At 49.1% G+C, this 19,711-nt stretch overlaps 1 protein-coding gene across 10 annotated transcripts in view; it reads right to left on the bottom strand.

Annotated features, from left to right (window-relative positions):
• Positions 1-2,277: 2,277 nt before the first annotated feature.
• GRK4 (G protein-coupled receptor kinase 4) overlaps positions 2,278-19,711 on the bottom strand; it is a 91,674-nt gene continuing 74,240 nt past the window's right edge. For all 10 annotated transcript variants that reach the window (XM_057309574.1, XM_057309569.1, XM_057309568.1 and 7 more), the window contains 5 exons: positions 12,985-13,074; positions 11,774-11,982; positions 7,962-8,096; positions 5,985-6,122; positions 2,278-5,356 (listed from right to left, as the gene is read on the bottom strand). In XM_057309574.1, coding sequence (XP_057165557.1) covers positions 5,090-5,356; positions 5,985-6,122; positions 7,962-8,096; positions 11,774-11,982; positions 12,985-13,074 — 839 coding nt within the window. In that variant the 3' untranslated portion in view covers positions 2,278-5,089. The remainder of the gene's footprint in view (positions 5,357-5,984; positions 6,123-7,961; positions 8,097-11,773; positions 11,983-12,984; positions 13,075-19,711) is intronic.

Raw genomic sequence — 19,711 nt, 5'->3', positions numbered from 1 at the left:
ATTCCTCTTATCTATGTCCCCTTGCTGTACTCTTGGTCATAGGCTCTACCTCTCGGGACCCTGGTAATTTAGTACCCATGAATGAGATGAAGAGCTTCTTCAGGATCTTTCTTTGGTTCAGTCATATCTCATTTCAGATCTTCATGTTAACTGTCTGTGACTCAGATAATTGGGATTAGATGAGGTCAAGAGGGTGGACCCCCACGACTGGGTTAGTGCCCTTGTGAGGGTCAAGAGAGAGCTTGCTTCCCCTCTCTGCTCTCCGCCACGTGAGGACAGGACTGTGGGAAATGCATTTCTGCTGTTTACAAGCTGCCCGGTTCAGGGTGCTGGGCAACAGCAGCCCAGATGGACTTAAGACAGCGTCCTGCTCATTGGTGGTTGTGCAACTATACTAAGAACATCACAAAGGTTATGACCGTGTCTTTGATTCGCTGCTAAAAGCTCCAGCCCAGGGAAGGGCCCTTCAATGGGCCTGGGGAGGAGGGTCAGGAAGACTTCTTGAAGATACCGGCTGGCTTTGACTGCTGTATTAATGAACAAGGTCGACATGGGGCATCATATTTCCTCTGCTGGGAGAGCTATGTTCTTTCCTGAGCAAAACCGCTAAAGTCCAGTTGTTTCCTTATTAGATGATCAACTGGAAATTCCACTTCCTATTTAAAACTGTGACTTAAGGAGATGCTGGGCCATGACCCAGGACAAGCAGAACCATGGCACCCCCAGCGCGCAGAGCAGGCCCTCCGCTGGGTTCCTGCTCCCACAGAGAAGGGGGGAATGTGTCCTAATGACAAAGCAGAGTGTTTGAAGAACTTCACTTACACTCAGCTGCCTGCAGGCAAGAGGAATAACACAAGGAAGCAGGAGAGAAAGGGGCGAGCGCCTGCTTGCGCAGAGGGCCATGGGCTCAACTCAGAGTCAGGATATCAGAGAAGCAAGTCTAGAGACTTCAAAGAATGAGCCAAAGGGAAATCTTTCTTATTGCACATGCCTCACTTTCTAGACAAGGGAGCACAGACCCAGGAGGGGAGGCGGCGATGTGATCACTTGCTGTGCCTGGGTCCCCGCGTCCTGACACTGCAGCTAAGGTGAGCACTGGCAGCAACCTCAAAATTAGTACCCTCACGGTTCAGCGAGAACCTAAGACAGGGCGAGCAAAGATGAGAGCACTCGCCGGGATTGGTAAGAACACAAGCAAACAGGGCTTCCAAAAACTGCTCGTTGTAGTAAATTCGTAATCACTTTTCTGAAGAGTCATTTGGCAGCATTCGCAAAAGCTGTAAGTACGCAAACCATGTGACTTAGTACATACATGGGAGTGCTGCCCTAGGGACATTACTAGATAAGCATTCAGGGACGGAGGCACCAAAATGTTCCGGAAGCAATATTAATATGATGAACAACATCAATGTCCAACCATAAGACTTTGGTAGGAACATCTGTACTTTCATATATTAGAATAATGCCAAGGAGCCATTAGAAATGTGTTCGGGAGGAGGTAGGGAAACTGGAACCCTGTGCCGTGTTGGTGGGAGCACAAGCTGGGGCAGCCGCTGTGGAAGACAGTGTGGCAGTTCCCCAAAAAACTAAGAGTGGAGCTCCCATACAACCCAGCGATCCCACTTCTGGGTGTTCACCTGAAGGAACTGGAAGCAGGATTCACAACAGCCAGGCACCCGTCAACAGGTGGACGGAGAAACACCGTGTGGTCCGTCACACAACGGAATGTTAATCAGCCTTAAACAGGAAGGGAATCCTGACACCTGCTAGAACACGGATGACCCTTGAGGACATTATGCTGAGTGAAATAAGCCAGCCACGAAAGAAGAAATACTGTATGATTCCATTTATAGGAGGCTCCTAGGAGAGTCTAATTCAGAGAGACAGAAAGTGGACGGTGGGCCCCTGGGGCCGGGGAGAGAATGGACAGCTACTGTTTAGTGAGGACAGAGTGTCAGATTCACAAGATCAGTTCTCAAGACGGACAGTGGGGACGGCCGCACGGCAACATGAATGTACGTAGTGCCACTGAACTGGACACTTAACAATGTTAAGAGGGTAAATTTTATGTATATTTTACCACAGGAAAAAAAGAAAGAAAAAGAAACACTTTGTTTCTAATGAAACTGTTCAACAAGAGAAAAATCTAGTTTTTGGTGAAACTAACAGGGAATTGTTAGACATTTTTGGTGGGAAAGGAAATCTTTTAAAATTTTCAGAAGGGCAATTTGTTCACATCGGTATATAATATATATTCTTTTAAAATGCCCACACATCTTTTTTGGAATGTAATTGTGCTTTATTTAGGGAAAACAAATAATTTTCACAATGCGATGTTTATTTTTATCTTAATAATACACAGACATGGTCAAAAGAACAAGTCAGACACAGTGCTTACAAAGAAAACAGCACTCCTCCGGCCCACTGCTGCCCATCCCAGGGGAAACACTTGCCAGACAGAGCCATTTGTAATCCCTTTAGCTCTTTCTTATACGGGTTACACCAGCTGTTCATACACTTCATTTTTTTTAAAGATTTCATTTATTTTGCAAGAGCAAAAGAGATCACAGAGGGAGAGGGGGAAGCAGGCTCCCTGTTGAGCAGAGAGCCCGACATGGGGCTCGATCCCAGGATCCTGAGATCATGACCTGAGCCGAAGGCAGACGCTCAACTGCTGAGCCACCCAGGCGCCCCGGATTTCTGTTTTCTCTAAACCGTCCTGCATTGTTTATGAGGAGCATACGTTACTTTTCCACAATTACTAACAGATCTACTGAGCGGGTAGCACAGACCAAACGCTCCACTAAACACCTTACAAAGGCCTTGGGTCTCCATCCCCCACCTCCTGCTGTCTTCAAACCGAGATGAGGGCCGCCATCTGAACAGAAGCCATCCCTAAAATAAAGGCCCCGGACCCCAAGGTAACTCCTCCCTCCCCCCACGTCGGTACAGAGCAAGCGCCCTTGGCCCTCCGAATCGCTGCTGTGCCCCAGACTGCCGTGAACATGCACACAGTTGAACCGGCACTCCGGGAAGCGCCGGGTGGCGGGGTCTCCATATCCAGACCAAGTCCTTGCTGTTTGGTGAAAAGTCACTGAGGTCTGGCCCCCGGCTTCTCACCCAGCCCCTGCCGCAGGCCTCATGCATGCGGATACGGGAGGAAGCCCCAGTTCTGCACCTCGGGGCCCCCGGTCAGCCAGCAACACCGCCGCCTCGCCGCAGAATCTGCATGCCCCCCTCCCATCTTCACAAGGCCCGTGGGCGCCAAGTAACAGAGCCCACGTTCCCACCATGCGGAAGGGGCTCCACCTTCCTCTGTGGGCAGTCCTGGCAGAGGGAAAGAGTTCCTGACCTTGGAATCCCAGCATCCCTTAGCCTGTGTGGGAAGCCAGCTCCTACACTAAGTGCCAACCGGTGCCGTGGAGGGGCTCCTCGCCTACAACCGAAGCACAGGCGTCTCCCAGCTGCACCGCACAGTCCTGGAGACTCCCAGGCTGCCGCAGTTGGGGGAGCAGCCGCCCACGGCCAAGCCCTGGCCCGGGGGACCTGCACACACCCTCTTCCAGAGCGTGCACAGGAGTGCCACGAAGACACGCACACAGGACCGTGCACACCTCACACAGGAGAATCTTGGCAAGTGAGTGGATGTCAGTGTGGACGCAAACGGGCAAAGACCTTCCAGGGAAAGCAGGGTCCCACCTGCCTCCCGCCTCAGTGGGCACTGGAGGACACTCTGGGCTTGAGCAACAGGACCCTTGGCTCTGGACACTGCTGGGCTGATGCCCAAGCCCACTCTTCCGCCCTCTCTGTGGGCACACGTGGCACTTGAGCCCCCGCCACAAGATGTCCACACCAGGGGCTTCTGGGCATCGGGGCAGTCCTCAAGTGCCTTTTTATTCAACCCGGCTTTGGTGAAAACACAACTCAGGTATGGATATAGAGAAATCCGCAGACGCATACGGCTCATGTTAAGCTACGTCACTTGTTTATTGCGGCTCGCAGACGGGATGGAACGCTGAGCACAGGCTCCTTGGCGCTGGGGTCGGGCTCTGCAGTGAGTGGTCACAGACTTGTGGGCAGCTCCTCCTTCTCGCTGGGGCCACCGCTAATGCAGCCCTGCAACACGGCAGAGCGGCGGGGTCAGTCACTTACCTAACGCACGCCCACCCCACTCTCCTGTGGTGCACACAAGCGTTTACAAGCACAGGGCCGGGGCACTGACTTTAAGGCTGAATCCCACACTTCTTCTTACTCCCCTCACGGTACGGAGGATGCTCAGTTCACACACACACACACACACACACACACACAGCATCTCAGGTTCGCTTTCTCTGTTGCACACTCAATGCAATTACATGACCCGAGCTGAGCGCTGCAAGGGAACGAGGCCCGGGCTCCTCCTGTCAGCACCATGGTAGCACAGAGCAGCCCATCCTGCACTGTGACGTCCACGGCTGCAGTGTCCCTGACCGGCTCCCCCTGCTCAGGGTGGGCTGGCGTGTGGAGCATGTCCAGGCAGGACTTCCTGCACATGGAGAGACTGGCTGCCTGGGAGACCCATGGCACTAATCCATACCTGTCCCCCGTTCTCCGAGGAAAGGTGGTCCTGGTGGACACGCCCTGACAGAACTTTCCCACCTAAGGCTTGTTTTTCATGCTGAGCAAAGAGGGACTTAAATGTTAGTGGACAACCTCTGAATAAAGTCTTCGCGAACGTACAGGGTACAAAGCAGGGCGATGCCTTGGTCCAAGGAGAAAACCTTCACTAGGAAAAACATCCTTAGTATCATGCTACCCCAGGGAGTCTGTCGGCGCCGCTCTCCCACGTCCCGTACGAGAGCAGGCCCTGGAGGGACCCGCGGCCACGTCGGAGTGGGGACGGCGATCTACATGACTAGCTGCTCCACGACCGGACGCTCGGTTGCGAGCGAGCTCACGCACCGCCTCACTGAGGGAGGGTCTGGGCCGCCTGCCGGTGAGCCTTTTTTCCTTTGTGCGTCAGAACAGAGTCTTCACACCAACAGCAAACGACATAGTGAGGATTTTTCTGGTGGGGCTCAAATTGCACCATAGGGCTAGAGCTCTTAAATTACGTGAAATGTCTTAATAAGAAAGCTGAGAAAAGAAAGTTTTTACCTTGGTGAAATATTTCTTTTCTTTTAACACATCCCATTAAAAAAAAAAACACCCAAAATAACAAAATGCTTGTTACCCTTACCCCTCTCCTGAAGAGTCTGTAGAAGAAGCCTCTCTTTGGTTTGGGAACCGGGTGATACATTTTCTCTTCTACATTCAACACCATGTTTTCTTCAGGCTCATCTTCATTGATGTCCTTAAAACAACCCGATTCGATCATCTGTGTCCACACAAGAGCAGGACAGAAAAGGGGAGAGACATCACGAGGTCGGTCAGCCATTTCCTGCCCGACACCCAGCTCGGCACACGAGGGCCACTCCCGTTCCCATGCTTGGGGCAGGGAACGCAGCCTCTTCTTCCTCCCTGTGAGTGCACCCCCCAGAGCAGGTAAGGACTGGGTACCGGCCAGGCCCGCTTTGAAAGTGGGACCCAGGGTGGTGAACTGTCCCCCTCCTGTGCAGGCACCAGGGCAGCTGCCTTGCATAATCTTACCTACACACACACACACCGACACATGCACACATGCATGCACGCACGCACGCACACAGACACACACACGCATGCATGCACAGAGACACATGCGCACACAGACACACACATGCACACACACGCACATGCACGCACGCACACAGACACACACATGCATGCATGCACAGAGACACATGCACACACAGACACACATGCACACACACGCACATGCACACAGACACACATGCACACACGCACACATGCACACAGACACACACAGACACACATGCACACACACAGACACAGACACACATGCACACGCACGCACACGGGCAGGATTTTTTTCTCCTGGTGCTGTACCCAGTACAAACAGGCAGTACCTCGTTCTGCCAGGGGATGGAGACACAGCCCGTAGCAAACTGACTGTAGAATGTGTCGTCTGCGGTGTCCAGGTAGACCCCTCTCACCGTGGAGAACTGCTCGATGTCCACGACGTCCTTACAGTAAATGGCGTGCGGCTGTGCACCAACAACAAAGAGGCGTTGGCTCTGGGATTACTGGAGTCATTCTTAGTCTCCTTAATTACTAAGAATGCAGCGCGTGTGAAATCGATGCATTCACACTGTATTTGAAGCCTTTTCCTCCCTCTTGGGAGCTCTTCTCTGTCACAGACCCCGTGGATGCCCTCTGGTCTGCAAACCTCCCGAGGGCCCCACCCTTCCCTTTCCTGCGGTGGAAAATGGGTGACAGGCAGAGGCGGGATGGAAGGCCATGGAACCCTTGGCCTCCTCCTTGTGAAGTGCCCCACGCAGAGTCTAGGTGAAAAAGGGCAGGTCCCGCTTCTTGACCTGTCAGAGCTCATCTAGTGGCCTCCAGCTGCCCCTCCTCTGGGACAGGAGCCCCAGCCTGCTGCCCTTCGGGGGGCAAGCCAGCAGGGCGCGTCTGGGCCTGGGCCGTGGCCTCCTCCAGTGCAGCCACCTGAGCTCCTGGAAATCAGGAACGTAAACACGGGAGTCTAGCTACCGGCCAAACCATGATCGTGCAAGACGCCGGTAGTTCTGAGAACCGCCCTACCCGCGGGCGGGAACCTGCATGATCTAACAAGGGCCATTCAAAAGGCCGCTGGTCTGCAACCTCAGAGCAGCCACTACCCATTCAGTCCCCACACAGCGGGGCCATGGAAGCAAGTGGGGGCCCCACTCAGAAGACAGTCCAGGGGAAGTCTGGTGAGGACTGAGCCCAGGCTGAAGGCCCAGAACCCTGTCCTGCCCACCCCCCCGGACAAGACTGCCTGACCGTTACCACGGGACTCCCCTGTCAGCGGGCCCTCACAATTCCTCTGGTTACATTCAGTAGAATACCCAGAAAGTCAGCCCCGGAGCCTCGACCTGGCAGGCCCTGCCCCAGGCCTCTGAACACAGCAAGGGGAGTCATCGCCGCTTCCTGGAGAAGACTGCCTTCCCTGCTCCTTTCACACCTGATGGCCCACGTCAAGTCCCTGGGGTGCACATCCCTGTCCAGTGGTTCGCTCCGTTCGTCATTTGTTCCGCTGCCCACATTTGCGGGCTGGCGCAAGCGACACGGGGCAAGACCTTGCTTTCTTGTGCTCCCTGGGGTCCTAACACCTCCATCTGTGTCTAGCAGGTGGTAGGCACTCAGTAAATATGCAATGTGTGAACTCACTCAAAGAAAGGAGCTACTACTACAACATACTGGAATATAAAAACATAGTAAGTCCTGACTTGTACAACTAAAAATGTTTCAATTGTACACCTCAGTTCCATCATGTCCTGCAGAATTATCTCCACATTTCTGTTAAGGACAGACTGCTGTCCGTTCATTTCTGCTTTCCTCAGCATGGATTTCCTGCCTGCGGGTGTTCCCACCAAGGACTGACCCAAGCCGGGCCCTGTGCTAAGCGCGCGGACCTGGCCCCTGAGTAGGCCTCCACGGTAGGCTCACAGGAGGATCAGGTGACCTCCAGGGCTCCCTGCAGGCGGCATGGAGCCAGGACCTTGGAGACACAGAGAGCGGAAGGGCTTCCCAGACTACAGAGGTGGGTGTGCTGGCACTGACACAAGAAAGGGGATGCTGTCACATGGAAGGCCTTGCAGGGCCCGCCGAGGAGGCGGTGGGGTGGTGCCGGGGCTCCGAGCAGGGCAGAGCCAGGGTTGGCTGCCAGGAAGGCCCATGGGGACCTGTGAGGACAGTGTGGTAAGGGGCCAGGTGCTGGGAGGGGGCACCCGAGGAGAAGCACAGCCAGGTGGCACCAGTGGCCCTGCATCTGCTAGAAAGTCACGGGGTTCTGTGGATCCATTTTCTTGAACACCCTGCTCCTGTCTGGGCAACGTACTTACATCAGGACAGAAAGGTGGATCTAATATATTTGCTTCCAGCCTCTTGAAGTTAATATCCTTGAACACGGGGTGAGCTTTCACTTCCACTGCTCCGGCCTTGCTGCCCAGCCGCTGTTTGGGATTCTTGGTGAGTAACTATGCAAAAGGCAGAAACGGAGTCAATTTAAGCTTTTAGGATAGAAGAGAGAACTCGGAAAGTCTCCATAATAATAAGCAAAAAATCAGGGGTGGCAAAGAGCACCTCCATCCAAACAAAGTTACTCAAATTTCAAAGTTTCGCCCAAACCTCCTTAATTCAGATTTCACGAATTTAGAAGAGACGATGCTTCAAAAAGGAGTGGAACTAATATAACAGCCTTTGAGCTACCAGCAAGTAAAGGTTGGCTAAGTAAATCCTTAAGGAAAAAGTTTTAGCCATGTAAAAATTAGGGGACTCTTTTAAAAGAAACAGGAACTGTCAAGAACTTCACAGACACCATTCTAATGTTATGTTTATAAATAGAGACTATTTTAATCTATCCATTAAATAGATCACTAAGGAGCTCATATGAGGCAAAAATTCGGCAAACCAAATTCTAGAAATTGTATATTCTTAAAATGAACAGACAGCATCTCTTTCAAAAGTATTCCTTACTCATATATTCATAATTTTCACCAAATAGGGCCTCATCCACAGTTATCATCAGTCAGAAAGGCTTGGCTGTGCTCAAAGCAACACGGGACAGGTCAGGCTCTAAAGCAGGGCCAGGCCTGACCTCGCCAAGGTTTCAGCACAGCACAGCACAGCCCGGCCCATGCTGCTGCGCCCTGGGGGTGGAGCGCGACAGTGGTGCGAGGGACCAGCAAAGCCTAAGCACCTGGCCCCTCACGGAGAAGTCTGCTGACCCTGGCCTCATCTCGCAGCCCGCACCCACCGCTTTTCTGAAGAGTAACCAAATTCCCAGGCAAAGAGCCGAGCACATTCCGCGCCTGGCGTGTGTGCACCGGCCCGCACACCCCTGCAGCCTTCACTGCGTAGACTCAAAGCAGCACACACCCCCTTGCTCACCGTCTCACGGCCTGCACACGCACTACATCCTCTGTCTAGAAGACCCTTTGTCTGGCTGAGCCGGGCTCCAGCTTCCTACCTCGGAGCATGCTCCCTTAGGACACCCGTCCCTCCTGGTGTGACGCCATCACTTGGGGACATGCTCAGGGCCAGTCCCTCCTGCTGGACCCACACCTGCAGAGGTAGGGCCGTGGGAACTCCCACTCGCTGCTGTAGCCCCCGCACCTCGCCAGGGCGAGGGCTCAACAAGATTTGCTCAGGGCAGTTATTCTTGGCATGCTTTGCTCATTAAAAACAGATCTGAAAAGTCCCAGCGTCTCAGAGGTTCCAGGACTCCATCATCAAGCCTGCTGCTGACACACACCGGTCAGATGGCCGTGGACTTGTGGTCAGAAGGCCTGGGTTCAAGCTTGCCCACTGACATCCCGTTATGGGATATCACAAAAATCAAATTCTTAGGGGCGCCTGGGTGGCTCAGTCGGTTAAGCTGCCAACGCTTGATTTCAGCTCAGGTCGTGTTCTCAGGGTCGGGGGTTCCGTGCTCAGCAGGGAGTCTGCTTCTCCTGCTCCCTCAGCCCCTCCCCCCACACAAGTGCTCACCCGCGCGCTCTCTCTCTCTCTAAAATAAATAAATAAAATCTTTTAAAAAAAATCAAACTCTTAATCTTTCAACTGTGAGGCTAAGAAACAAACTGAGGGCTTCAGAGGGGAGGGCGTGGGGGAATGGGATAGGCTGGTGATGGGTATTAAGGAGAGCACGTATTGCGTGGTGCACTGGGTGTTATACGCAGCTAATGAATCATCCAACTTTACATCAAAAACCAGGGATGTACTGTATGGTGACTAACATAATATAATAAAAAATATTATTATAAAAAAACAAAACAAACAAACAAACAAAAAAAAAACTGTGAGGCTAAGAAAAACCCCTTAGAAGTCCACTCTTAGGGTCAAAGGAGGCAATACATTATAGAGCTTTGGAAACTACAGACAGGTGTCCACATGTCAGGCGCCACTCTGGCCACCTGTTTGGGTCGGTGTGAAAAGCCACTTGCTCTGTCCTACACAAGTGCCACGCTCTGACCTCACGCCACATCTGCATGCTCACTCGGCATGGCTGCAGCGTGCTGGGAGCAGGTGCTGGGCAGAGGAGAGGCAGAGAGGGGGAGGAGCCATGCACAGGCCTGCAGCGCCCCCTCTGCAAGTGCACTGGGCACGGGGCCCGGCCCACCGTCCCTGTCCCCAGGTGCTGTCCTCTCCAAATGCCCCCTGCCTCCTGAGATGCCCTCTCCTCCAGTCCCCATCTGCTGGGGTTAAACCCACTCTCCAAGAGCCAGCTGTCTCCGCTCACAGGAGCTACTGAGGATTTGTGTGTCACTAGGCACGTCACACGCACTCCTACATCGCCCCTTCCCAGCGAGCCTGTGAAGGTCAGGTTATCACCATGCAAACGTCATAGACGAGAGACCAGAGGCCAGACAGGGAAGCCTGGTGTAGGGAGCTGAGATGTGGCCCCCAGCACAACCTGCAAGCCAGAGATCGGAGTCCCAACCCTAGTTCTCACTCAGGCACCGCCTGCCTTCCCCAGCACCCCTACCAGAACACAGCATTTCTCCATCCTGAAAACCCTTGAGCCCTTGTTTCTCTCATTTATGGCACCCATCAAATTCTGCTTTTTCACCATAGTTATTTTTCATATTTGTTCTAGGCCTGCCATTAATCTGTGAGCTCCTTAGGGGCAGGCTGTACTTCCAACATATATCTTTATATTCCTGCAGCCCTTATCCGAGTGCCTGGTGGGTGGCAAGCACCGGTCAGATAGCAGCTCAGCCAGAATGCTATTAAACCTGGAGGAGCTGGCTAACCACCGCCAGCTCCACGCGGAACGAGCTGGCGGGAAGGAAGGCCAGCGTGGTCCCCACTGCTTGTGACAGGCCACTAACACTCATCACTCCACATATGGCAACAACAGGGAAGGGGAAACAAAATCGCTATCTCCAACCACCAACAACTCATCCAAGTTACTGACGTTTTCAGTAACGGGTACGTGGCTGCTGGCTCCCACAGGCACCCAACTGAGGACCCACAGCCTGCCTCTCTGTCCGTCCCCACCCCCCACTCTCCCCCTCAACTCTTCATGACCAGCCAGTCCTGCTTTCCTCTCCGTGCGCTCCCAGACTCTCCAACTCTGGCGAGAGGGGCCATGGCTCCAACAAGTCGTGCTCACACCTTTGCCTCCAGACTCATGACTCTGCCCTGAGACCCCCGTCCGCATCCTCCCATAACCCACTATGATTCCACCAACCATGGTTCAACCACTGCTCTGTCTGCCCCCAGCCCTGCAGTCTCTGTCCTCTTCTCTTCTCTCCACTGTGACACGCAGCCTCATGGGGCCCTTAACACATCCAGGAAAGTGGCAGACATGTGGTGGCCCATCAAGACCATGATCCCTGGCAGCCAGTTAAAGAGGAAAGAAATACGGGCAGACAGAAAAACCTCACTGTTCCTAAGAAACAAGCTTCTATTTGATCTTTAGTTTGACAGGAAATGAGTGACCTTGGTACCACTCTTCCCTCTCAGGGGCATCTTTTGAGAAATCAAACAAGGCACTGCTCTGCTTCGCTCCCATTGGTTGGAAGCCCAATCACGTCGTTTCCTAGGCAAGGCCCTGACTCACTGGTGGCTGTGTGGCAGGGCGACTGCTAGTGGAAACAACCCCAGTGAGCTAGGGCTTCCACCCCAACCTCCCCAGAGCTCGACCCACCATCTGGCAGACGGACTTGGCGTCCTCCGAAAACTTCTCTGAATACTGCTCGGTGTCCTTCCTCACTCTTCGGTCCACCTCCTCTCGCTTGACTTTCTCTTTGAATTTTCTGAATGGAGAATGTCCCTCAATCATTTCATATATCAGACAGCCAAGTCCCCACCAATCAGGACTAAATGTATAGTTTTCATTATTGATAACTTCAGGAGCTACATAACAAATACAGGGAAATTTAAATTAAATTTTGGTTTTAAATTTTCTTGTAATTAATTCCAAATAACACATTATAAACTTAATGTTTGTTACAACATGAACCCTGGAAATGTGTTAAGGGGCAGAAGACAGACACAGAAGGCCCAAGAGTGTGGATCCTATTTACATGAAGCAGGCAGAAGAGACAAGTCGTAGAGACACAGAGCAGGCGAGCGGCTGCAGGGCCGGGGCCGGAGGGGATGCTCATGGGCCCGGGGTCTCTTTCTGGTAGTGGTGGTTGCACAGCTCTGTGTGCGTGCGGAAATCCACTCCAGTATACACTTCTGAGTGGTGGATTTCATGGTATGTGACTTATATTTCAACAAACGGGTTATTGGAAATAGTCTGTGCTATCCCCTGGGCATGAAATGAGCAGCACACGTGGGGAACCGGTGCTGTAGGGCAGACCCTGCCTCCTGAGCAGGGTGCTCCCTCAGACACGCAGAGCCACACCCACGGGTGCCCCGAGGGCACTGACCCTCTACAGCAGCTGACTGAAGACACAGTGGGGCATGGGATGTTCCTGCAGGACTCTGCGGAGGCCCTCGGGTTCCCTCATGTCAGAGGCCATGCCTGGGTCAGGCTGGCACCGCCGGGCTGGGAGCTGAGCCCAGGCCAGGGCCTCCCAGGCACAGAGGCTTTGCAATAACCAGGGGAACACAAGTTCGAAAGGGCCCAGAGAGGCCAGTGTGCCCAGGATGGTGGCAGCAGCAGAGTGTGGGCCCCGTCCTGCCCTGATTCTGCCCTCACTCAGCTGCATGACCTCTGCCGGCCTCACACCTGGTCTCTGTAAGACAGGAGGGCAGCCAGGAGGACTCCCCTGCAGGGTCAGCACTGGCCGGGCACAGACTTCCAACACTACCCGTGCTCCCTCCAAGTGGCTTAGAACTTCTCTGTGTTGTGAGGACGCGGGCGTCCAGACAGAAAGCACAAGGATCTGGAAGCAGCCTTTCACATACCCATGTAGCCGACGGTCCCCACTCTTCCTCGGATGGTCCCCCCTTCCGGGATCTCCGTGGCTAAACCCAGGTCTGAGATCCGGATGTGCCCTGTGTGTGTTCAAACACATTACAAACCACAGGCGGCATGCTGACATATTCATGACAATAAACAGTGGGGAAAAAATCTAAAATTACATCTAACTTCTCCACATCTAGTAAAATACTATGCAGAACATTTGGTTCCACTAACACAACAGGAAATTGGAGTTATAGCTAGCTACTAATCAGAAAGCCCTTTAACCACAGACAACCACTTAATACGATAGAAGCACTGTGTTTTTTATTTAATTTCCTATAACTACCAGATCCATAAACACAACTATAACGAACAGTATATGAACTACACAAGAGAAAACGAACACGTTTTGTCAGAATACCAGTAGGCTTATATACAGGAACAACAACAGGCAAATAATAGGAGTTTTTCTCTGAAGAACAAATTGTAATAGCAAAATAAATAAAATCAAGGAAACTCAAGAGACTATGTTGTGTGTTAATGCCTTTATATAGAAAGATTTACATAGTTATTAAACTCAGTATGAAAATAACAATTTATAGAAAACTTTCTTTTGAGAGTCTACAAAGATAAACCAGCCCTGGAGGCAGACGCCCCACTCACCTTGTTGGCCGTGTGTCTCCAGCTCCTGATAGTGTACCTGCATATAGTAGGTGCTCAATAAATACGATCAACGAAATGAATGAACCAACCAATAAGCATGTGCTCAACACTGAAAATCCACCACATGCCCTTGCGGCACTGAATTAGCTTTAACACAGACTGCATCATGCCTTAGATGGGAAAATGGGCCTTCCCCTAGCACGCCAGCACTGTGAGTCACGTTACTCCCCGCAGCGCACCCGCACTGGGGGAGGTGGGAGGCTGGAGCCACGCAGCCTGGGGTTGAGTCCCCTCTCTGCCTCTGGTTTGAGTTCCCTCATCAGTGTGACTCAGTTTTCTGCTTTTGTACAGGAAGATTTCCTCAATAAGGCAGCTTTTATATATTTCATGTTTAAGTAGAGTACTGGCATGTTGTAAAATTTTAAGTATCCTTTCTTATTTTTCTTTTAAAAAGTGATTTTTTTCCAAGGAGAAATGAAAAGCCAAACTGCCGACAAATGGATGAAGACTCAGTTTGAGAACCCAGTCTGTCGGTGGGGCCACAGGGAAGCAGGTGCACGCGTGCCCTACTAGTGCTCACACAGACCAGCACAGCTCCGCCGCAGGGAACTGGCAACGTCTGAGAAACTGCACATGAACCTCTTCTCCAGCCTCACACCCCCCCCCAGGGGCCCATCCCAAGGACACACTGGAAAAAGCAGGAAATGACATGCCCACAGGGTTGGGCACTGCAGCACTAATGACAGAGAGCTGGGAGCAGCCGGTTACTGGGCAGCGTGGACCGGGCAGACCGAGCCAGTCCATCCACAGGCAGCCAGATGAAGAAATAAGGAAGATCTCCATTTAGTGTTGTAGAGCAGTCTATGTTACATATTTAAAAAGCAGAGAAAAATACTGTAATCATATTAATGTCATTAGGAACTAATGTTTTCAGCAATAGGAGAAAAAAACCCACAAATGTGAAATGAAGAAGTAAAATGAGAATTAGAAATATCAATATGAATCCATGATGGATATTTTCTTTTAAAACAAGAACAGATGTGTTCTCTCCCAAAAAGGGCCTGGGAAGAATGACCAGCAGGGCAGCAAGGGCACCTGGCTCCCACACTGAGATCTCCACACAGAGGATCAGGCCCCTTGGAGACAGGGTCGACTCCAGGTCTCAGTTAGCACACATGCAAGGTCATCCTGGAACATCTTCAATAAGAAATAATAGCAGAAAACAAGGAAATCATTAGAGGCTACTGGGCATCCGCTGGCCAAAGAAGGGACAAAAAAATCATAAAGAATGATTACTCCAATGGATTAAACCCTATCAAAGTGTTAAAATTCATACATTCATTAATGATACCAAAACAGAATAAAATGAAAACTTCCTTGATCATCTTAGAGAACGATAGAGAGCTAACACGATCTCCTGAAAAGTAGAAATAAAAGGAAGCATTCATGTATTTCACCTGCTTTTCCTGAACAAACAGGTAGACAAGGTTCTTTTTTACAGGTGCATCTCAACAATTAAGTGCACCAGGAATGACAGAATTAGAATGCCGTCACTTTACAGCCCCAATGAAATGCTGTATCTTGACATTGATCCTTCATCCATGAAGTGAAAAATTGGTGGGAAATGGATAATGGAGAGATCAGGCTGACCAAGGTGTGAAACCACTCATCACTGTGAACATCATAAAGGAGAGACACTCAGTCCTCACATGCCTCCTGATGTCATACAACAGGAAGGACACACCAAGTATGCCACCAAAAATCAAACCTGGACCAATTCCAGACTCCAGATCTAACCGCTGGCTTACAGGAAGAATAGGGGAGGCAAGCAACATGTTAAATCCAGCCAAATCCACAACCCGGGAACTTCAATAGGACAAATGTCTGTTCTAGACTGCCAGGGCTGCCATAACCAAAGCACCACAGCTGGGAGCTGAACGGACGGATATTTATTTGCCCACAACCCCGGAGACTGGAAGTCCAAGATCCAGAGCCAGAGGGTGGGCCCCTCTGCCTGGTGTGTAGACGATGGCTCTCACCCTGTATTCACAGCCTCTTCCCTCTGTGCACGTCTGAGTCCTCATCTCCTCCTCTTGTAAGAACACCAGTCATATCCGATTAGGACTCTCCCTAGTGGCCTCATTCAGCTGTAATCACATCTTTAAAGACCTTCATCCAAACATGGTTGACACTTGAACACTATAGGTCGGAACTTCATGGGTGCACTTATACATGCGCTTTTTTTAGTACGGACAGCACTGGAAATGCATTTACACTTCCTTATGATTTTCTTTCTTATGATTTTCTTAACATTTTTGATTTCGACTCAGGTCATGATCTCAGGGTCGTGAGATGGAGCCCCATGTCAGGCTCCATGCTGAGTGCAGAGTCTGCTTAAGACTCTCTCTCTCTCAGGGCACCTGGGTGGCTCAGTCGTTAAGCGTCTGCCTGCGACTCAGGGTGTGATCCCAGGGTGCTAAGATCGAGCCCTGCATTGGGCTCCCTGCTCAGCGTGGTGGGGGGAGCCTGCTTCTCCCTCTCCCTCTCCCACTCCCCCTGCTGGTGTTCCCTCTCTCACTGGCTGTCTCTCTAGTCAAATAAATACATAAAATCTTTAAAAAAAAAAAAAAAAGACTCTCTCTCTCTCTGCCCCTCCCCCTCTCCAGCTTGCTCTCTCTCTTAAAAAAAAAAAAAAAAAGAAAAGTTATATGCAGATTTTTGACTGTGTGGGGAGTTGGTGCCCCTAATCCCTACATGGTTCAAAGGTCAGCTATACAGTCACATTCTGAGGTACTGGGGCTTAGGGCTTCATGACATGAATTTTAGAGGGACACAATTTGACCCCTAACACTGGTTTCAAAAACAAATAAATGATACAAAGAAGCAGGGAGGAGGAACCTATGAAATTTTAAAAACTCAACAAGATACCAACCAAATGTAATATGAACTTCATGCTATATTCAATACACAACTATAAAAACATTTATGAAATAATTAAGGAAAATTTAAAGCTGATAGGAGGGGCAGAAGGAGAGGGAGAGAGAGAATCTTAAGCAGGGGGGCGCCTGGGTGGCACAGAGGTTAAGCGTCTGCCTTCGGCTCAGGACGTGATCCCGGCGTTATGGGATCGAGCCCCACATCAGGCTCCTCCGCTATGAGCCTGCTTCTTCCTCCCCACTCCACCTGCTTGTGTTCCCTCTCTCGCTGGCTGTCTCTATCTCTGTCGAATAAATAAATAAAATCTTTAAAAAAAAAAAAAAAAAGAATCTTAAGCAGGCTCCACACTCAGCACAGAGCCCGATGTGGAGTTTGATCTCATGACCCTGAGATCATGACCTGAGCCAAAATCAAGAGTCGGATGCTTAACCAACTGAGCTACACGGGTGCCCCAAGGAATTGTTAAATACTTTTGGATGTAATAATACTTTTGGGTAATAATAGTATAACAAGTAATAGTTAAAAAAATAATATCCTTATCTTCAATATACATTTTATAGCTAGAAGAATATGATGTATAGGATTTCCTTTAAGATCATTGTCAATAATAAAATGCTACTAGTCTTTACAAAGATTCACTGCTTATCCTGCTTCTTAGGAATACACCTACTGCATAAAACTGAAGTCTCTTCTATAGAAAATATAGGCATGATAGAGTTTTCTTTTTTATCTCAACTACCGGTTAAATTTCACAAACCAAGTCCCTCTTATTACAAGTTTTCAAAAAAGAGGGCTGACATATTTAGGATGGACAAACAGTAAATGTACCTAACAACCTAGAATAGACGATAATCAGCTTTTTAAAATAATATTTCATTTATTTATTTGAGAGAGAGAGCAAGCACAGAGGAAAGCGAGGGGGACAAACCGACTACCTGCAGAGTGGAGAGATTGGCACAGGACTCCATCCCAGGCTGCTGAGATCATGACCTGAGCTGAAGGCAGACGCTTAATCAACTGAGCCACCCAGGTGTCCCTATTCAGCCTGTTTTAAATTTAAATTTTATTTTAATTCCAATATAGTTAACAGTGTTTTATTAGTTTCGGGTGTACAATATAGTGATTCAACACTTCCATATATCACTCGGTACTCATCACAGTAAGTGTCCTCTTCATGCCCTTCACTTGTTTCACCCATCCCCCCACCACCTCCCTCTGGTGACCATCAGTTTGTTCTCTGTAGTTAAGAGTCTGTTTCTTGGTTTCTCTTTTTTTCCCCCTTTGTTCATTTGTTTTGTTTCTTAAATTCCATGTATGAGTGAAATCATACGGTATTTGTCTTTCTCTAACTTATTTCGTTTAGCATTATACTCTCTAGATACATCCATGTTGTTGCAAATGGCAAGATTTCATTCTTTTAAGGCTGAATAATATTCCATTGTATATATGTATCACCTCTTCTTTATCCATCCATCAGTCGATGGACCCTTAGGCTGCTCCCATAGTTTGGCTGTTGTAAACAATGCTGCAATAAACATAGGGATGCGTGTGTCCCTTTGAATTAGTGTTCTCACATTCTTTGGGTAAATACCCAGTAGTGTGATTACTGGATCAAATGGTATTTCTATTTTTAATTTTTTGAGGAACCTCCATACTGTCTTCCACAGTGGCCACACCAGTTTGCATTCCCACCAATAGTGCCTGAGGGTTCCTTTTTCTCCACATCCTCACCAACACTCGTTCTTTCTTGTGTTGTTTTTAGCCATCTGACAGGTGTGAGGTGATGTCTCACCGTGATTTTTGATTTGCATTTCCCTGATGATAAGGGATGTTGAGCATCTTTTCATGTGTCTATTGGCCATCTGCATGTCTTCTTTGGAGAAACGTCTGTTCACGTCTTCTGCCTATTTCTAATTAGATTATTTGTCTCTTGGGTATTGAATTTTAGAAGTTCTTTATATATGTTGGGTACTAACCCTTTACTGGATGTGCCATTTGCAAATATCTCCTCCTATTCAGCAGATTGTCCTTTTGTTTTGTTGATTGTTTCTTTTGCTATGCAGAAAATTTTATTTTGATGTAATCCCAAGACATAATTTTTTCTTTTGTTTCCCTTGCCTCAGGAGGCATATCTTAAAAAAAAAAAAAAAACAACATTGTTATGGCTAATGTCAGAGAAATTACTGCCTGTGCTCTCTTCTAGGACTTTTACGGTTTCAGGTCTCACATTTAGGCCCTTAATCTATTTTGAGTTTATTGCTGTGTATGGCATAAGAAAGTGGTCCAGTTTTCCCGACACCATTTGTAGAAGAGACTGTCTTTTTCCCATTGCATATTCTTGCCTCCTTCGTTGAAGATTAATTAAATAAACCCATATATAATTGTGGGTTTATTTATGGGTTTTCTACTCTGTTGATCTGTGTGTCTATTTTTGTGCCAGTACCATACTCTTTTGATCACTATGGATTTATAATATATCTTGAAATCTGGAATTGTGATACCTCCAGCTTTATTTTTCTTTTTCAAGATTGCTTTGGCTATTTGGGGTCTTTGTGGTTCCATATAAATTTTAAGATTATTTGTTCTAGTTCTGTGAAAAATGCTGTTGGTATTTTGATAGGGATTGCATTAAATCTGTAGATTGCTCGCAGTAGTTTAGACATTTTAATAATATCTGTTCTTCCAATCCATGAGCATGGAATATCTTTCCATCTGTTTGTATCATATTCAGTTTCTTTCACCAATGTTTTAAAATTTTCAGAGTAGGGCCTTTCACCTCCCTGGTTGAGCTTATTCCTAGGTATTTTATTATTTTTGGCATAATTACAAATAGAATTATTTTCTTAATTTTTCTTTCTACTGCTTCATTATTGGTGTATAGAAGTGCAACAGATTTCTGTACATTGATTTTGTATCCTGGAACCTTACTGAATTCATTTATCAGCTCTACTAGTTTTTTGGTGGAGTCCTTAGGGTTTTCTATATATAGCATCATGTCATCTGCAAATAGTGAAAGTTTTACTTCTTCCTTACCAATTTGGATGCCTTTTATTCCTTTTTCTTGTCTGACTGCAGTGGCTAGGACTTCTAGTACCATGTTGAATAAAAGTGGTGTGAGTGGACATCGTT

Source organism: Ursus arctos, unplaced genomic scaffold (assembly GCF_023065955.2).
Source record: "Ursus arctos isolate Adak ecotype North America unplaced genomic scaffold, UrsArc2.0 scaffold_9, whole genome shotgun sequence".
Lineage (NCBI taxonomy): Eukaryota > Metazoa > Chordata > Mammalia > Carnivora > Ursidae > Ursus > Ursus arctos.
Note: the sequence above shows the minus strand (reverse complement) of the source record. Positions and strands in the feature narration are given on the sequence as shown.